This window comes from Thermobia domestica, chromosome 7 (assembly GCF_964235325.1).
Source record: "Thermobia domestica chromosome 7, izTheDome1.hap1.1, whole genome shotgun sequence".
Classification (NCBI taxonomy): domain Eukaryota; kingdom Metazoa; phylum Arthropoda; class Insecta; order Zygentoma; family Lepismatidae; genus Thermobia; species Thermobia domestica.
In genome coordinates, this window is record NC_137460.1 from 148,346,912 (window position 1) to 148,363,239 (window position 16,328).

At 35.4% G+C, this 16,328-nt stretch overlaps 1 protein-coding gene across 2 annotated transcripts in view; it reads left to right on the plus strand.

The window, feature by feature from the left end:
* The first annotated feature begins 2,782 nt into the window (after positions 1-2,782).
* ZC3H3 (Zinc finger CCCH domain-containing protein 3) overlaps positions 2,783-16,328 on the plus strand; it is a 38,173-nt gene continuing 24,627 nt past the window's right edge. The window contains exons 1-3 of one of the 2 annotated variants that reach the window (XM_081765383.1): positions 2,783-3,040; positions 11,745-12,996; positions 16,111-16,313. In XM_081765383.1, the coding sequence (XP_081621509.1) occupies positions 2,971-3,040; positions 11,745-12,996; positions 16,111-16,313 (1,525 nt within the window). In that variant the 5' untranslated portion in view covers positions 2,783-2,970. The remainder of the gene's footprint in view (positions 3,041-11,744; positions 12,997-16,110; positions 16,314-16,328) is intronic. The other variant, XM_081765382.1, reaches the window with a different exon arrangement.

Here is a 16,328-nt window from a genome sequence, read left to right on the forward strand (position 1 = left end):
TTAGAACAAAGAAACGGGATTTTTTGAAAGCTAAAATTAAGGAACTTGAAGAGAATAGTAAAAATAAAAATATTCGGGACATGTATAAGGGGATCAGCGAATTTAAGAAAGGCTATCAACCTCGTGCTTATATATTAAAGAAATCTGACGGAACAGTTCTCACTGACACGGATAGCCTCTTAAATAGATGGAAAGATTTCTTTAACGATTTGCTGAACACGCAGCCAAAAACTAATGTGCGTGGAGAAAAGGAGATACACACCGCAGAACCGTATATTCCAGAACCCAATCGAATAGAAGTGGAAGCCGCTATAAAGAAATTAAAGAAACACAAATCTCCGGGTGTTGATGAAATTCCGGCTGAGTTAATTTTAGCTGGAGGTGAAAAATTGTGGAACAAGATACACAAACTCATTCTCCTTATCTGGAACAAGGAAGAATTGCCACAAGAGTGGAAAGAGTCAATCATTGTTCCAATTCACAAGAAAGGCGACAAAACTGACTGTAACAATTATCGAGGCATTTCTCTTCTGTCAACATCCTATAAAATCCTTTCAAATATTCTGTTAGCAAGATTGACCCCATACGCAGATGAAATTATTGGAGATTATCAGTGCGGATTTAGACGAAATCGATCAACTATCGACCAAATATTTACCATTCGCCAAATACTCGAAAAGAAGTGGGAATACAATACCCCGGTACATCAACTATTTATTGATTTCAGAAAGGCTTACGACTCAGTTAGGAGAGAAACATTATACAACGTTCTTACAGAGCTTGGAATACCGAGAAAGCTAATTAGAATAATTAAGATATGTTTAATTGAATTCCAAAGTAAAGTCCGGGTAGGAAAATTTTTGTCCACGAGCTTCCACGTCGAAAATGGCCTGAAACAAGGAGATGCGTTGTCGCCATTATTATTTAACTTTGTGCTGGAATACGCCATAAGGAAAATCAAAGATAGCAACCAGGGCCTAGAGTTGAACGGCATTCACCAGGTTATGGCATATGCTGATGATGTAAATTTAATAGGGGATGATAGGAGAACAGTAGAAATAAATGCAGAGATATTATTAAACGCTTGCAGGGACATGGGTTTAGAAGTAAATGCAGAGAAAACTAAATACATGGAAGTACGTCGGGACCGTAATACGGCAAATTGTGGAGGCGTTAAAATATTAAATAATACTTTTGATAAAGTGGATACTTTCAAATATTTAGGATCAATATTAACAGACGAAAATCATATTCACGAAGAAATTAAATGTCGACTAAAAGCAGGGAATTCGTGTTACTATTCGGTTCAAAATCTCTTGTCGTCGCGAACTCTGTCGAGGAATTTGAAGCTTAAAATATATAAAACGATAATCATGCCTGTTGTTCTGTATGGTTGCGAAACATGGTCGCTTACTCTCAGGGAAGAACATAGACTGAAAGTATTTGAGAACAGGATCCTGAGAAGAATATTCGGACCCAAGAGGAACGAGAATGGGGAATGGCGGAAGCTTCATAACGAGGAACTACATAGTTTATACGGTTTACCCAACATTGTTAGGGTCGTCAAGTCTAGGAGGCTTAGGTGGGCAGGTCATGTAGCCAGAATGGAAGAAAGTAGAAACGCTTTCAAAGTCTTGACTGGTAGACCCATAGGAAAACGACCATTAGGAAGACCTAGGCGCAGATGGGAGGATAATATTAAGATGGATCTCGCAGAGATAGGAATACAAAGTAGAAACTGGATGCAATTAGCTAAGGATAGAAGTCAGTGGAGAGCTTTTGTGAACGCGGCACTGAACCTCCGGGTTCCATAGGCCATAGAGTTAGTTAGTTAGTTAGTTATAGGTCTAATATAAAAACAGCAACGAAATAGACAATGTAATGTAAAATAAGTCAAACGTAATAAATATGTCATTTTTGGTATGGCAAATAGCCGCCGCCCCCGAAAATGTATCAGCTCCTCCTTTGCCCCCCCTAAGAACTTAAAGCTGGCGTCGTCACTACTTTGGAGAAACGTATCAAATACAATGCTTGTCCTTAAAATCACCGCATAGTACAACTATATTATATTTATTGAAAAATTCACCTAAAAGTAACTTGGTTGTAGTTTTTTTTGAAGAATAGAAGAATGGAGCCTGGAGTGCGATATACTACAATCCACTATACTACGATATTATACAATTTGTGTAATGCATTTACATGTACGTAATACTTTTCGCACTTTCACACCGTTCAGTTTTACTATACGGATCCATTGTATAAGCAGTAATAGGATTAGGAGTAGGAATGGTTAGAAGCCCCGCAGGGATTCGTTGGGTGTGGTTCTCGAAATAAAATGGGCAAATTAAAGACTTCTTCAAACTTTTCGGTACATTTTACAATATGTGGATCCGTATAGTAAAACTGCACCTTTCACACTTTCATTTTTACGTAATTTTCCACTCTATGCTACTTTTTGACTGAATTGCCCAAAACGATTGGGTAGCAGTTAATTAAATGTAAAGAAGAAGAAGAAAGACTAATGTCTGTGAAGCTTGTGTAGTGATGCAACCTGTGGAAAATTCCCATATTGTGGGAGTTTTTGATTATTTTCTCGGAAAGTGATAATAAGCTGCATATATGAGATTTTTCGAGAAGTTCGAAATTACATTTAGATATTGCAGAAAGTGACTAACACAAAGAAATTTAATTTTTAATATTACAGCATACTTTTAATTAGTATAACGTGGGAAATTCACACGTAAAATGGGATTTTTTGCTTCTCGACATGGGATTTCATATTGTTTCTGGTTGGCATCACTGAGCTTGAGGTGATGATTTCATGAGAACTGCGCAATCTTATTATTTTATCGTGTTGCAGATATACGTATGGCGTTATGGGGATATTAATAATAGTGTAACCAATTACAACCAGTTTATATTACATATAAAAAGTTACGTACCCCAGTTCGGTTTGCTTAGCAAGTGAATATGCCAAATAACGAAATAACGCGTAACACCCAACAACAGCATTTACTTAAGGAACTAACATATTTAACACGTAAGTTAGAATTTGAAGTGATTGTAGGTTATATTTAACACCACCATAGTTTGGAGAATTTATAAGTAATATACTATGCATATAAAAAATAAATAAAAAAAAGTAGCATCAATAACCCGGGTGAATGTTTAGCAACATATACGTCAGTACTTTTTGCGTCCTTTAAACCTACACTTGTAAGCCTAGAATACAGCTGTATTACTTTGTATTTAATTCTGTCGCCTGAAGAAATTTGTTCGTTATAAACGTCTTCCCGTAAATCGTCCAAAATGGGTTTCCTGGTACTTGACGTTACGTGTCAAGTTCTTTATTAATTATACTCCGTGCAAGGTAAGCATACTTACCTGTATGATACATTGACTTCCTGCATCAGGAATGTCTTACCTTAAAAAACTTAAGCAAGGAGTTGCATTACAATGTTCAGAGTCACTTTAGAAGGGCTTATCCGTTACGGATATAAATGCAACGTAGTGATACATGCCATAAAGGGTGCAGGTATAGTGTTTGCGTCATTACAAGTGCTCTATGACGGATAAAATAAGTGAATGCGTATGAAAGATGCTATTTTCCACCAGCGTCATATGTGGCACAGCGTAAAGAACCTATGTTTTACGTTTACAAGTGGAGTGTACTAGTATGAAACCATGACGATTGCAGTTGAACTCGTGTCATTGCCTAAATCCAATTCTTTCCGCTACCGCACGGGCCCACCGCCTCACCCTGCCCTGACTCGGGTTAGGTAGCATTCGTGCTTTTTAGTGGTCACCTAGCACAGACTGGTTTCTGTTTGTTGCTCTGTAGTTTTCATGCTACACATCTCGAAGCTCTTATTTATACGCGAATCATGAAAGAATTGTAATTTTATCTATGCCGAGTGAGATACTTTCATGTCGCCTAGTTGAAATTTTCAGGGGACGATAAGAAGGAAATTAATGAAAGAATTATAATTTTTTTTAACAATTCTTTCTAGTGTTGCACCAAAAGTAAATATGTACGCCATAAAGATACAATGCAAAAAAAAAAAAAAAAACTAATCAACGTTGGGTGGCCACTAAATGCCGATAATTGTACCTAAGCAAATCAAAGGGGGATGCGTTTGTGCAGAGTAGATGCATCGGGCATACTGGGTATGCATATCGACGAGAAACTAGTGGACTATCGACTAGTGGAAAAACACTTCATATAGTATGAAAACACATGGTTTGCTTAGGTTGGCTGGTTTAAACCAGCTTTTTTTTTTAAAAAAAAAAAAAAAAAAACTTTTAAACCAAAATACGAAAAATAGTTGGAAAAGTGTAAGTGTTCGTAAAATCTGGATGAACACACATTTGTGGGTTATCGCGTGTCACTCCCGCATATTATTCGTATTATATTCAAACCTAAATTCCCCATTCATTACTAAAAGAGATTATACTACAAAAGCAACTTTTTTTTTTTTTATAAGTTTACGAATGTTTCTTTTGTGATTTTGGCCTATGTTTAGCAGAAGGGGTCCAGCTCTTTTCTCTAAAAAATGTTACAATTTTGGTAATTTCTGCTCACATTCGGTTAGTTTGTGGTAGGGTTGGTTAGTTTGTTAGGTTAGGTTAGTTTAGGTTACGTTAGGTTAGTTTAGTTTATGTTATATTAGTGTAGGAGTCTCGCATAATTTTCCAAAAAATGATAGAATTTCGCTTATTTCTACTAATATTACGTTAGTTTAGGTTAGTTCATGTTAGCTTACGTTAGTTTATGTTAGGTTAGGTTAGATTTGGTTGCGTTATGTTACGTCTAAGTACTTGTATCACTCATTTCTCCTGTAAATTTTGCGTTTTTACGTGCTTCTGGACCCCTTGTACTAAACATACCCCGTGATTTTTTATAGTTTGTTATTATTGTTATGCAATTGCAATCAAAGAAAAATTCTAAATATTGTTTCGTTTTAATGTTTACTATTGATAAAATACATCGAAAGAGCGTATTTTCTTTTGGGGGGGAGGGGGATACAAACCGAAATCAGAAGTATCTTTGGTGTCTATTTATGTATAAATGGGTCAGAGCCAGAGTGGATTCAAATAATTCTTATCTGTATTCACTTTTCTTACTGATATACAAATTAAGTCGTTCTATTTCTTTAACTTGAACTAACAAATGTAGTGAACTAACTTCGTCTTAATTTGTTCTTCTGTACTCTTCAGTGTTTTGAAATTGTCCATATGTAATTCTGTACAATAGTTTCACTTGTGAAACTTGTTTATCTTTTTGTCCTCAAATGATTCTTCACAATTAGACAATTATATTAAAAGTATGTAAAGATCAGTACAAACTATCAGGAGTCCTTCGTGAGTGAGTCGGCAGACGTATCGCATTTGGGGCCAATTAGTCCCGGTTTCAATTTCAAATGGACGACAATTTGTTTCGGATTTAAGTCGAGAAACTGTTTGGACTCCGCTTTAAGCTTATGCGACCTCTTCCAGCATAACCCGGTTGTTGCATAATAACACCAAGGTGAAACAAACTTATTTCTGTTCATATGTGATATAAATACATAGAGCGAATTATTTAAACAAAACAACAAAAAAAAAAAAAAAAAAAGTTTAAACCCAAAACCCACTAAAACGTACGAAGGTTTTGTTCCTCAGATGTGAGCTCGAATTCCTCAAATGCTGAAAATTTTACGAGAGAGAGAGCATAGTGAAAAATTTTCGGATATTACATCGTTCTCTTCACTGTGGAACGATAAAATGCAACATTGCTGTTTATGCGCATACCACCTTGCTAAGCGCCTGCTACCTACGGACGGACTATCCCGCATGCTCGCGTGCTACACCTCTGCTCGAGTCCTAAAGTGAAACTTTCTGACCCACATCTGCGTAATAGGCTGTATTCCAAGGAGCGATACTTATTATACGATGTTAGAATACTTTGATTTCCGAATTTGTTTGTTAGTTTTTTTTATATATATTTATCGACTAAGTCATACAGATTTAGCATGTTCCTCATTAACAGTACGCATTTTGAAAAGTTACATATTACTGATTGAATAGCGTCATCATCAGAACTTATCAATTAGATGTTTTGACACAGTTTCGGGTACATTTTCTTTCGTGCATTGTGCGATCAAACATAGCGTTCGCCCTTATATATTGATGAATGTGGGTACTTTCTTGAGTAACCATTTCATAGTTGTCTACAGTACGGTACTATAAAAACACCCCGACTGCGGAAAATAATACCTCTGACAGTGCTGTTTGGTATGGAAGAATTTAGTTTAACCGTAGAGCTACGATTTTTATGACAGATTATTCTTAACCAGTTCCTTACATTTTGGGAGTTATTTTCTTGACACATGGCCAAATAATTGTATACAGAGTTTGCCAGCATGTGTAGCATAAACACTATTATTCATTGGGAAATTGTGTATCAACTTCTTTTTACAAGTGACAGGTGCTTTGGAAGGTGACGTCAGAATTACAGAGAACGTTGATAGTATGCATTATGAACAGGGTTGAGTGTATATATATATATATTTGAGTAGTGGTTTTTTTTATTAGGTTTTATTAAATTTTGTACTTAACATTTATAGTTGTAATCTTGCTGAAAATATCATTTAAGCATCCATGCTGTGTTGTAGACATGAAACTATGAAATAGCTTTGTCGCCCATTTCGTGAAACACCTTTGTCGCCATCCACGTTTCGTGGGACACCCTTTGCGCCATTGACTCTTGCATATATTTCGATTTCTAGAATCAATGAAGTACAAAGGACGTTTTGGAGGAACAAAGAGTTGGATAATTCTATACAGTGCAGAATAGTACCTCTTTCACACATTGGATTCAAATCCCTGGGAATGAAGGTTCCTTTAGGATCCTCAAAGCACGCTAGGCCAGGAGATAGTACCCCAGGGTCAGGAGCCAGAGATAAAAAACGATTTTATTTAACGACTTTTCTTTTAATATAAAAAATCTACTTCTTTTGGAAGAACTAAAATGTTGGAAACCATTATTATTATTTAAATTTCATTTCCAGTTATCAATTTGGTTTCTTACAATAGATTTTAAGATTAAAGGATCTTCATGACATATATAATCTTACTACTATACGTCTCATACTCCACCAGGTACGAAAGAAAAATTCGTGAGTTTTCCAATCTTTGTAATATAACTATTTCTCGTTTTGTATATGTAATTATTCCCTAGATCTTTAGTAATTTCCTTTCAGAAGAAAGTGGGATAATAATAAGAATCGAGATTTCAACTTATTTACATATTTCATGGCCCCTACATGTTGAAAAAATGTCATACTTTGTAATGTATCGACACGAAATTTTAAACTTTCAGTTTTTATAAGATTCTCCAGGGGAAATTTCGCGAGGTCTTCTTCATACCCCCAAAGTTAAGGGAAGTTTACTGGAGGGTAAAATTCAAAATTTGCCATTTTCTCGAAAACAGCACTAATGATTTTCTTCGTATTTCATTAAAACCAATGTTTCAATAACCCTGTAATATTGTATAAGTCGTTTTTCTCGGAAAAATCCGCAAGGAGTAGTTTACTTTTCGGGATGAGTTTTCTCAAACTATCTTATCAAAAACGGCTCTCGCGCTGTTCTTCATATTTTATAAATTAATGTTTTAGTAGTACCTTTACAGTAATTCATTTGACTTAAAAAAAAATCGTGGGGTAGTTTATTCTTAATAGTGAGTTCTTTCGTAGTTTTTTCAGTCCACACAGGGTACTTTATTCTTTGAAATGATTTTCTGGGGGGAAAAAAATTAAAAACACATAGGCTATTCTGTTCGTACTTCTCAAATAGTTGTTTCATTAATAACTTTACAAAACGCGTTAAGACATTTCTCATAAACAAATCCGCAAGGGATGGTTCAGTGTTGGAAGCGAGTTTATTTTTTGGATGATTTTTTCGAACGACCCAGATGATTTTGATTATATTTAGTCAATAACCGTATACTGTTGCATAAAACACCTCACGAATCACGCAATGCCATTTATAGAAACAAATATTTTATTAATAACCCTGATACAGGCACAAGTAATTTCTCGGGATAAAGTCCACAAACGGTAGTTTGTTTCAGGACTGAGTTTTCTTCGAATGAAGTTTTCCGGAAACAGAATTTTGTTCGTATTTCATACATAAAGAAATGTTTCAGTAGTAACTGCAGCATAATATGATTTAGTTTAAAAATGGAGCTACAAAGTTTAATGCTTACCTTTTATGTAACTGAACCGTTCGTAGTGTCTTTGATTCAAATTATGGTATTATAAAGAAAATTGGCTGATTTGTGCATTTGCAATTATCATAAGAGGAGATTTCCTTTCCTTTTTAATGCAACTTTTTTTCCGAAGTGAAGATTTTATTTATAGCTAACTGGAACATGGAGAAAAGCTTTTTATTATTTGTTTACTGATATGCGAGTATGTACTACAAAAACAAAGGGAATGTAGTCGTATTCCTTTTTGTTTCAAATTACAGTCCAACACCATTGCAGCGAATTTGATCGAGCGCGAACAAAATTCGTTATACATAAATTCCAAACACGCTTATTAGTGTTTGTTTCGGAGACCTCTTGATAAATACACGTTTAGAGCAAATTCTGCAACTATAGAGCGTCCCACTCTTAGATTGCAGTACAGAGTAAATGGAGCGCGCTGTTGACACATTTCTTCCGCCGTATGTTTTCTTTCGAAGAAAGAACAAGAAAGAAAGAGTGATGAGTCTGTAAATAAATCCTTCTTAAATTCATATATTTTCAACTCTTTTGTCATTCCAATCGCGCAATTTCATTTAGAACGGCGAATTGGAGGGTACGAAATAACAGTCTAACAATTGTGTGTTAGAAGTTTTTTTTTTTTTTTAATGATGGTTTATAAATCGTTGCAATAAAATTTTGATGGAAGCAATACGAAATCGAGAGAACATATGAAACGAATAGAAAACATATGATTGAAATAAATGGCAGACTAAACAGCTCTAAACAGAAATTTCCTGCACCGATTGTGCGGAAAACTAAGGAATAACAATGGGTAAGATACTGCTACTGAAGTTGGATAACAGTGAAAACTGGAGTAGGGTGATAGTGATAAGTGACGAGAAAATGTGACGTACGAGAACGCTCAATCGTCTGTGTACGTAAAATATCCGCTAATCCAATTCCGTTTGTCAAACAAGTTACATAATAAAGTATATTGTGAAGGCGGCTTCTCCCCACTTCCGATGTTTAAGACTGTATCATGAAGGACGTGCTAGAGGGTATGGTGGCAGGAAAAAGAGGGAGGGGACGAAAAGAGACTACAATTACTGGACGATATCAAAATAAAAAAATCATGCGTGAAGACGAAGAAGTTAACCGAAGACCGTGGATCATGGAAGCTTCTGAGTTGCAGCAAGTGGTCTGCCAATAAAATATGATGATGATAATGATGACATATGCAATGGTGAATAGGAACTGAACCTCCTAGTTTCTATACTCACTTCTGACACCTCAGACACACAATATCAGTCTGGAAACAGAAGAAGAATGAAAATAAACCCCATTATATCCGTTCTAAACAAACGCGCAAGTTGTGACTTTAAATCACGTATAGTGACAGCCAACAAGATAAAAATCATTGGGCGAGGAAACAAAACCAAATAGAATTATCAAACTCTACTTCCTAAAGAAGCATGGGGGGGGGGGGGGAAGAATAAAGAGGCATTTCATTCTGCTTTGTGAGATCATAAAGTTATTTGTTATGAATGCTTTTGTCATTTTCATCTGTATATTCAAAGTAAATAAGAGGAGTGGAATTGCAAACAAAACCAACTTTTATTGTCAAAATTGTCAGCATCTGAAACAGCATTAAGGACTACATGCGAACCATAATGAATCAATTATAAAACTAATAGCTTTTTATCACCAGGAATGAGATTTATTATTAATAGATATTTGTCATATTATATATATATATATATATATATATATATATATATATATATATATATATATATATATATGTGTGTGTCTGTGTGTGTACGTGCTTGCGTGCGTGCAACTCAAGGAAAACAAGCGAAGTAAGTAGTGGAACTTAAGATTGAGTGGAGTTGACGCAATGTTTATCGTAGGTGAGGTCCAGGATTCGATTTTGCGAATATGCTTCCGTTGAGCAGTAGATTCGTGCTCGCATAGCATCAACAGTAAACACTCATCGGTATAGCACAATACTCTACATCAGTAACTTTAAAACAAACATTATAAGGAAAATAACATTGGCAAGATTTGTCACTGCCTTTCTTCTGATCAGATGCGCGCGCTTTGGAAAGTTGACTCTTAACACTAAAAGTCATAAAACCTAAATAAAGAAAGATATCGACCTGCAATTTGTTTTAAAAATAACTTCAATCCTTTCTCAATATTTTTCTCGCTTTGCAGCCCCATCTAACCTGAAAAATAAAAAAGTTTCTCACTAGCCAACTTTTTAGATATTGCATTGCAATAGTATACGCACTTTCTCTTACATTTTATTTTTTATTTTAAAATTCAAAAAGTTTTTTTGAATGCAAACTTTTCCAACATTGGCACCGAATATGGTGTTAATAACTGTATAAGTTTCAACGTTGTATCTCTTAGAGTTCCGAACTTATGACGTGATATATTTAACGCGACGTTAGAATTTGCCATTAGCAAGATTTCACTCTTTCAATGTATTTCAATACTTGAAAATTCTTCTCGATGTGAGAAAAACAGATTTTTTGGTAGAGAATACAATGTTCTACAATAATTTATTCATACCTAGTAAAAGAAACTATTTCTAAAATTCAGGCTAAGTTTGGCAACAATGGGCATAAGGAAAAGCATTGCCATTTACTGCTGTACTGCAATCTAAGGGTGGGACGCTCTATAGGCATGTGCTGGGAGACACGATTGCAGAAAGTATATTATAATCAAATTAAGTTTATCATTTCAATCCACATTTGAAATGTATTTTTGAAGGTAGAGTTTACTTTTTTTTTTTTTTAACGGTTTTATTGCGGGTTTTACCCAATATAACTCACTGGTTATTTTTGGGCTAGAGAAAATTCGAACAACCTGATTGTGGAACATTTATAATCATGACGTTCAACGTAAATTTACTTGCAACTGGATCTTGGTTATAATGTATTTTTCGAACATGTATGACATACAAATTTATATTTAACCGGTGTACTTGACAACTTGTTTTCCAGCACAGCTCTTTCCTTGGTAAGTCCGTAATGTTGTTATTTTTCTTCCTGTTTTTATTCTTCGTAACCACGAGTTCGGGGAAAAGACGAAAGCTCGAAACTGCAAGTAATATTCAGAACCGAATTGCAGAAATCTGTAAGTAAAATGATAATATCTGTCAACTTCCATCATTTTATATGCCCTCTTCTGCTTCCCCTTTCCTTTCCGTAGGAGTGCTATGGAAGTCTTACTCCAACTGACAAAGATTACGAATATAATTTATTTCTGTTAGTAGCTTGCGCAGCCTCTTATCGTTCTTCACACTCCTCGGGTTGGGAACCATTGGTTTATTCCCATTTGTATGATAGCTTCCTCGTATCTTGATGTGTATTTAGTACAAATGTTGAGTAACTAATTGGATATGCATTGTAAGGCATACGATTTATTTATCCTTCCTTTTATATATGTATCAGCTTTGTGAGGTTTTGCTTTTTGCGTAGCAATTTATAAGTGTTGTACTTCATTTCAGGTTTGATCGGCAGTCATAAGGTGAAGTTAGGAAGCAAATGCCTTGGAGGAGTCCAAGCTACAGAACAGATAAGCCAATCAAGACTTGATTCCTTGAGTGTGAAAGTGCCCTCAAAACCAGTGTGTCCATTTACTTGGAAACGGACGAAAAAGCTAGGGGAAGGGTCTCCTGCTGTTCCTAAATCTCTTTCTGTGGTTAGCTTCAAAGCTAGCAACAAGATCAAAATTCCTAGTAGTTCTAGTGAACAGTTAAGGAAATTAAATACTTTATCCAGTAATGTTCACATTAATCCAAAATCATTAAGACGCGACTCTTCACTAAAAGAAAGATGTAAACTTCCCACAATTCATATTAATCCTCGTTTCAACAATGGGATTAACTCCGGAAATTTAACTGTGAAAGTTCGTGAAAAACTGTCCAATAAGGAATCTTCCAATGTTGTTCACGTGAACCCGCGACTATTATTAAAGCAGAAACTTCCTGGCACTAGTAATGAGAATGAGTTAATTAGAAAAAGAAGTAATGAAGGCGCTAAAACAAGTGTCGGCTTACCATCTATAGATAAAGTTGCTAAAGAGTTGATTAACAGTAGTCAAAAGATGCTTGTTAATCCTTTGCAGCGGAAAATCAGTGTAGCAATAGATGTACCAAAACAAAATGCGACGAGCACAGACTGTGAGACTAGGTCTTCCAAGTCTGATTTCATATCCATAAGCAAATCGAAACTGGTAAGAATTCGTGTGCCAAATAAACCCGTACTCACATCACAACAAGCATTGTCATCACAACTCAGTTCACTGAGTCCAGTTGCGTCTAATAGAGTACTTCCGGTAACAAAGAAACTTGTATCTTCCAAAGTTTCACCTTTGTCAATTGCTAAATATGTCACTTCGAAATACAAGCTAGTGAGGAAGACAGGGTTGCAAAAAACAAACACTAACTTGAAACCTTTCGGTTCAGCAAGAAAAGTAGTTTCTTGTGTGAAGTCAAAATATAAAATAGACAGAACACTTGCAACGAGGACTACGAAGAAACGTGTGAAAATTGTGAAGAAGTTTAAAGTGAAGTACAAATCTGCTAAGACTACAAAAGTCAACAACAAAAGCAGCTACAGTCTCTTCCAGCCTTCCAAAAGCTCATGTGCCATTGCTTCCAGAAAAGGAGTTGTGTTTTACAACAGAGTATGGCGTAGAAACACACAAGCAATTCTTCCAAAACCTATTGTCATACCCAAGCAAAGGTTAATGAAAATGTAAGTGTTATGTATTATTTTATTGTGTTATTTTAGGTAAAAAGTTTTTCTAATAAGTTAATTTATTAATATTGAATTTATTATTATGTTTTTGTCTTGTTTGTGTGTAATTTGATGTATGTAATAACGTTGATTTGTTCAGTTATTGTCGTATGTTTTTAATTCTGTAATGTTTACTTATTTATTTATTTAATCCTGTAATGTAAAAGAGAAAACAGTCAAACTAGAATTATATTTCTCACGATTCTTCTTCATTCAGTATTCCAATAATATTATATTTTCTCAGATGCTCTTCAACATGGCGAGATGAATACCTTCTAGAACATTATGACAACGCCATAAAATCTGGACTAGAGTCTATACTCAATTTTGCTCTGAAAGATAACAGCTGGCTCTAGGCCTCTCTTCCTGCTAGTAATGGAGGTTTGGGCATTCGTCGAACCTTAGATATAGCTATTCCAGCCTTTGTGGCCTCGCTTTACGGTTCCCGAAGCCTCATAGGATCTTTACTACAACAGGACCTTCACCTATACATAGACTCAGAAATCACAGAATGTTCTTCTACATGGGCTGTACTAGTCACCTGTGAACTTCCTGCACTAAGCGCAAGGACAAAGCAATCATCATGGGATGATCCCATCATCAAATTGCACTTCTGTTACCTAATGTACTCAACCAATAATCTAGAGGACAAAGCCAGACTACTCGCTGTCACATCTATTGGAGTAGTCGGTTCACTTAAGGCCTTACCATCTCCTTCGCTAGAACTCCATCTACCCAATGAAAGTTTCCGAATTGCTATAGCATTACATTTAGGTGCAGAGATTTGCGTACGGTACCTCATAAATGTTTCGCTTGCAGGAGCCCAGTAGATGAAAGAGGACTACACGGACTTTCCTGTATAAAAAGTGCTCGCAGACACCCATGACATTCTATGGTTAACGAGTTAATAATGAGAGCTCTTATCTCAGCAGGGATACCATCAATACGAGAACCAACTGGATGCAATCGATCAGACGGCAAGAGACCTGATGGATTAACATTGATACCTTGGAAAAGAGGTAAAGCCTTGGTCTGGGACTTTACATGCGCCGACACGTTCCCTCCTTCCAATATTTCTTTTTCATCGGTTCAAGCTGGTACCATAACTAGTAGAAAAGAAACAGAAAAGAGAAACAAATATAATAACCTAATTGACAAATACCAATTCGTAACTATAGCTATGGAAACCAGTGGAGCTTGGGGTAAAGAAGGTCTCAATTTTATCAAGGAAGTTGGTCAACGAATTACTCTTCTAACTGGAGATAAGAGCCAGTTCCTTTTTAACATAACGTATAAGCATGGCCGTACAAAGACGCAATGTTGCCTCAATTCGGGGAACTATACCACCAGGAAAAAAATTAGACGAAATCTTACTCCTATGAAAAATGCCTCAGTGAACAAAACTTCACAAATTCTTGTGAATGGGGCCGCATTTGTTCATAGGTAGGGCACTCACTGGTGCGTGGAGTCCTTGGTTCGGTTCCAGCTCGCTCTAAGTGTGCGTAGCAGTGGATAAACACAACAATTGAGTTATATTCTCTTACAAGCGACACCAATCTCAGGTTCCCACATAATTCATTATACCGAATTACATCTAGGAGTTTCATGTCTTAATATTTCTTGACGTGCGATCCTCGAGTAGGAAGGAAACTTGTTTCTTTCTAACTTGACATCATGATTCTTATTAGTTACTCTAACAAGGAATATAAAATTATCAGACTATTGCTGATGTCAGTACTGTGATAGAAACAGAGTTCACCTTATTGATGGTTCACAAAAGTTTTCTCTTACAAATTGAAATTATTCCAGTAACGTTCTGAATATTGTTTCACATGTTGATGCATTTTTTTTTCAAATAATAATTGATTTTATATATATATATATATATATATATATATATATATATATATATATATATATATATAGTGAAACCTGTCTTTAGCGGAATCGAGCGGGACTTGCAAAAATTTCCGTTAAAGTCAGGTTTCCGCTTAGTGGAGGTAGACCTTTCCTTTTTTTTTAAAAAAAAAAAAAAAGATACATGCTTATAAAGGAGCATACTTAGAATATATATTGCTGTACGTACATTGTTCGATTACAGTACTTCTTTCTTCTACGAATAAATATACAAATAAATAAAAATAAAAATAAAATGAATACAAAATATACTAATCACACTTTACTTTATTTTTCTAATAGCCTTGGCTTCTTGACTTTCCGCGTACACTTTAGCCTGAGAAATTATACAAAGTGAATCAGAATCATTTTTCCGTAAGGCAAATTTTTGCAGTAAAACTTCTGAGGGCCTCTTGATATGTATTTATTCTTCACTCTTCTTCGAACTCGGTATCGTATTCCTCTTCTTCCTCTATCTCGTTTTCTTCTTTCCGACATTCCGTATGATTCTTGATTAAGTTGCGGGGATTAAAGACAATTTGTGGGGGGTGAATATGAATAGTGGTTGGGGAAGGGAAACACTGTCCAGAAATATTTAACAAAAGAACGAACATTTTATCGCAGACAGTGTAATGTATATGTCTCACAAAATGTCTAAACATCTTCTAAACGCTGTAGTCCGGAACTCAGAATTTTCCGTTAAATGTTTATTTTTTTTTTTTTTCCCGTTGTCCGCGTAACACAGTTTCCGCTTAGTGAAGGGACTTTTACGAGTTTTGTTCTCCAAAATTCATGGGACCGTGAAATATTTCCGTTCAAGACAGTTTTCCGTTTAATAAAGGGTCCGTTGAAGACAGGTTTTACTGTATATATATATATATAAATTAGAAATATTGATGTTCATATCTATGTCTTATTTGTTAAGATATCCTTGAGAACTCTGCTTGTAGAATACAGTTAATATTTTTACTTGTAGTTATTACTGTACATTCATGCTGAAAATGATATAAATTACTGCTAAAAACTGCGGGTTTGTAAACCGGACTAGTAAATAATTACCGGGTCTCAAAATGTAAATTTCTGTATAAGGTTTTTAAAATAAAAATCACCAACATTATATATATTCTAGATTTCAGAAACGTAAGTATTTTTCAATATAGTTCCTTTTATTTCTAGTGGAATGAATCCTGTAGTAAGGAAGAACGTGGCAGAAAAGTCAAACATGCAACGAAAGGCATCATGTACTTCGTTAGTCAGAATAGGTGGCATTTTGTATAGAACATCACCGAGGCAGCTTACTAAGAGTGTCAGTGGGAGCGGCAAAACAGTGAAGGAAGAACAGAATACGTTAAAGAGTAAAAACAACATAACTGTTAAAAGTAAGTACTTATTCC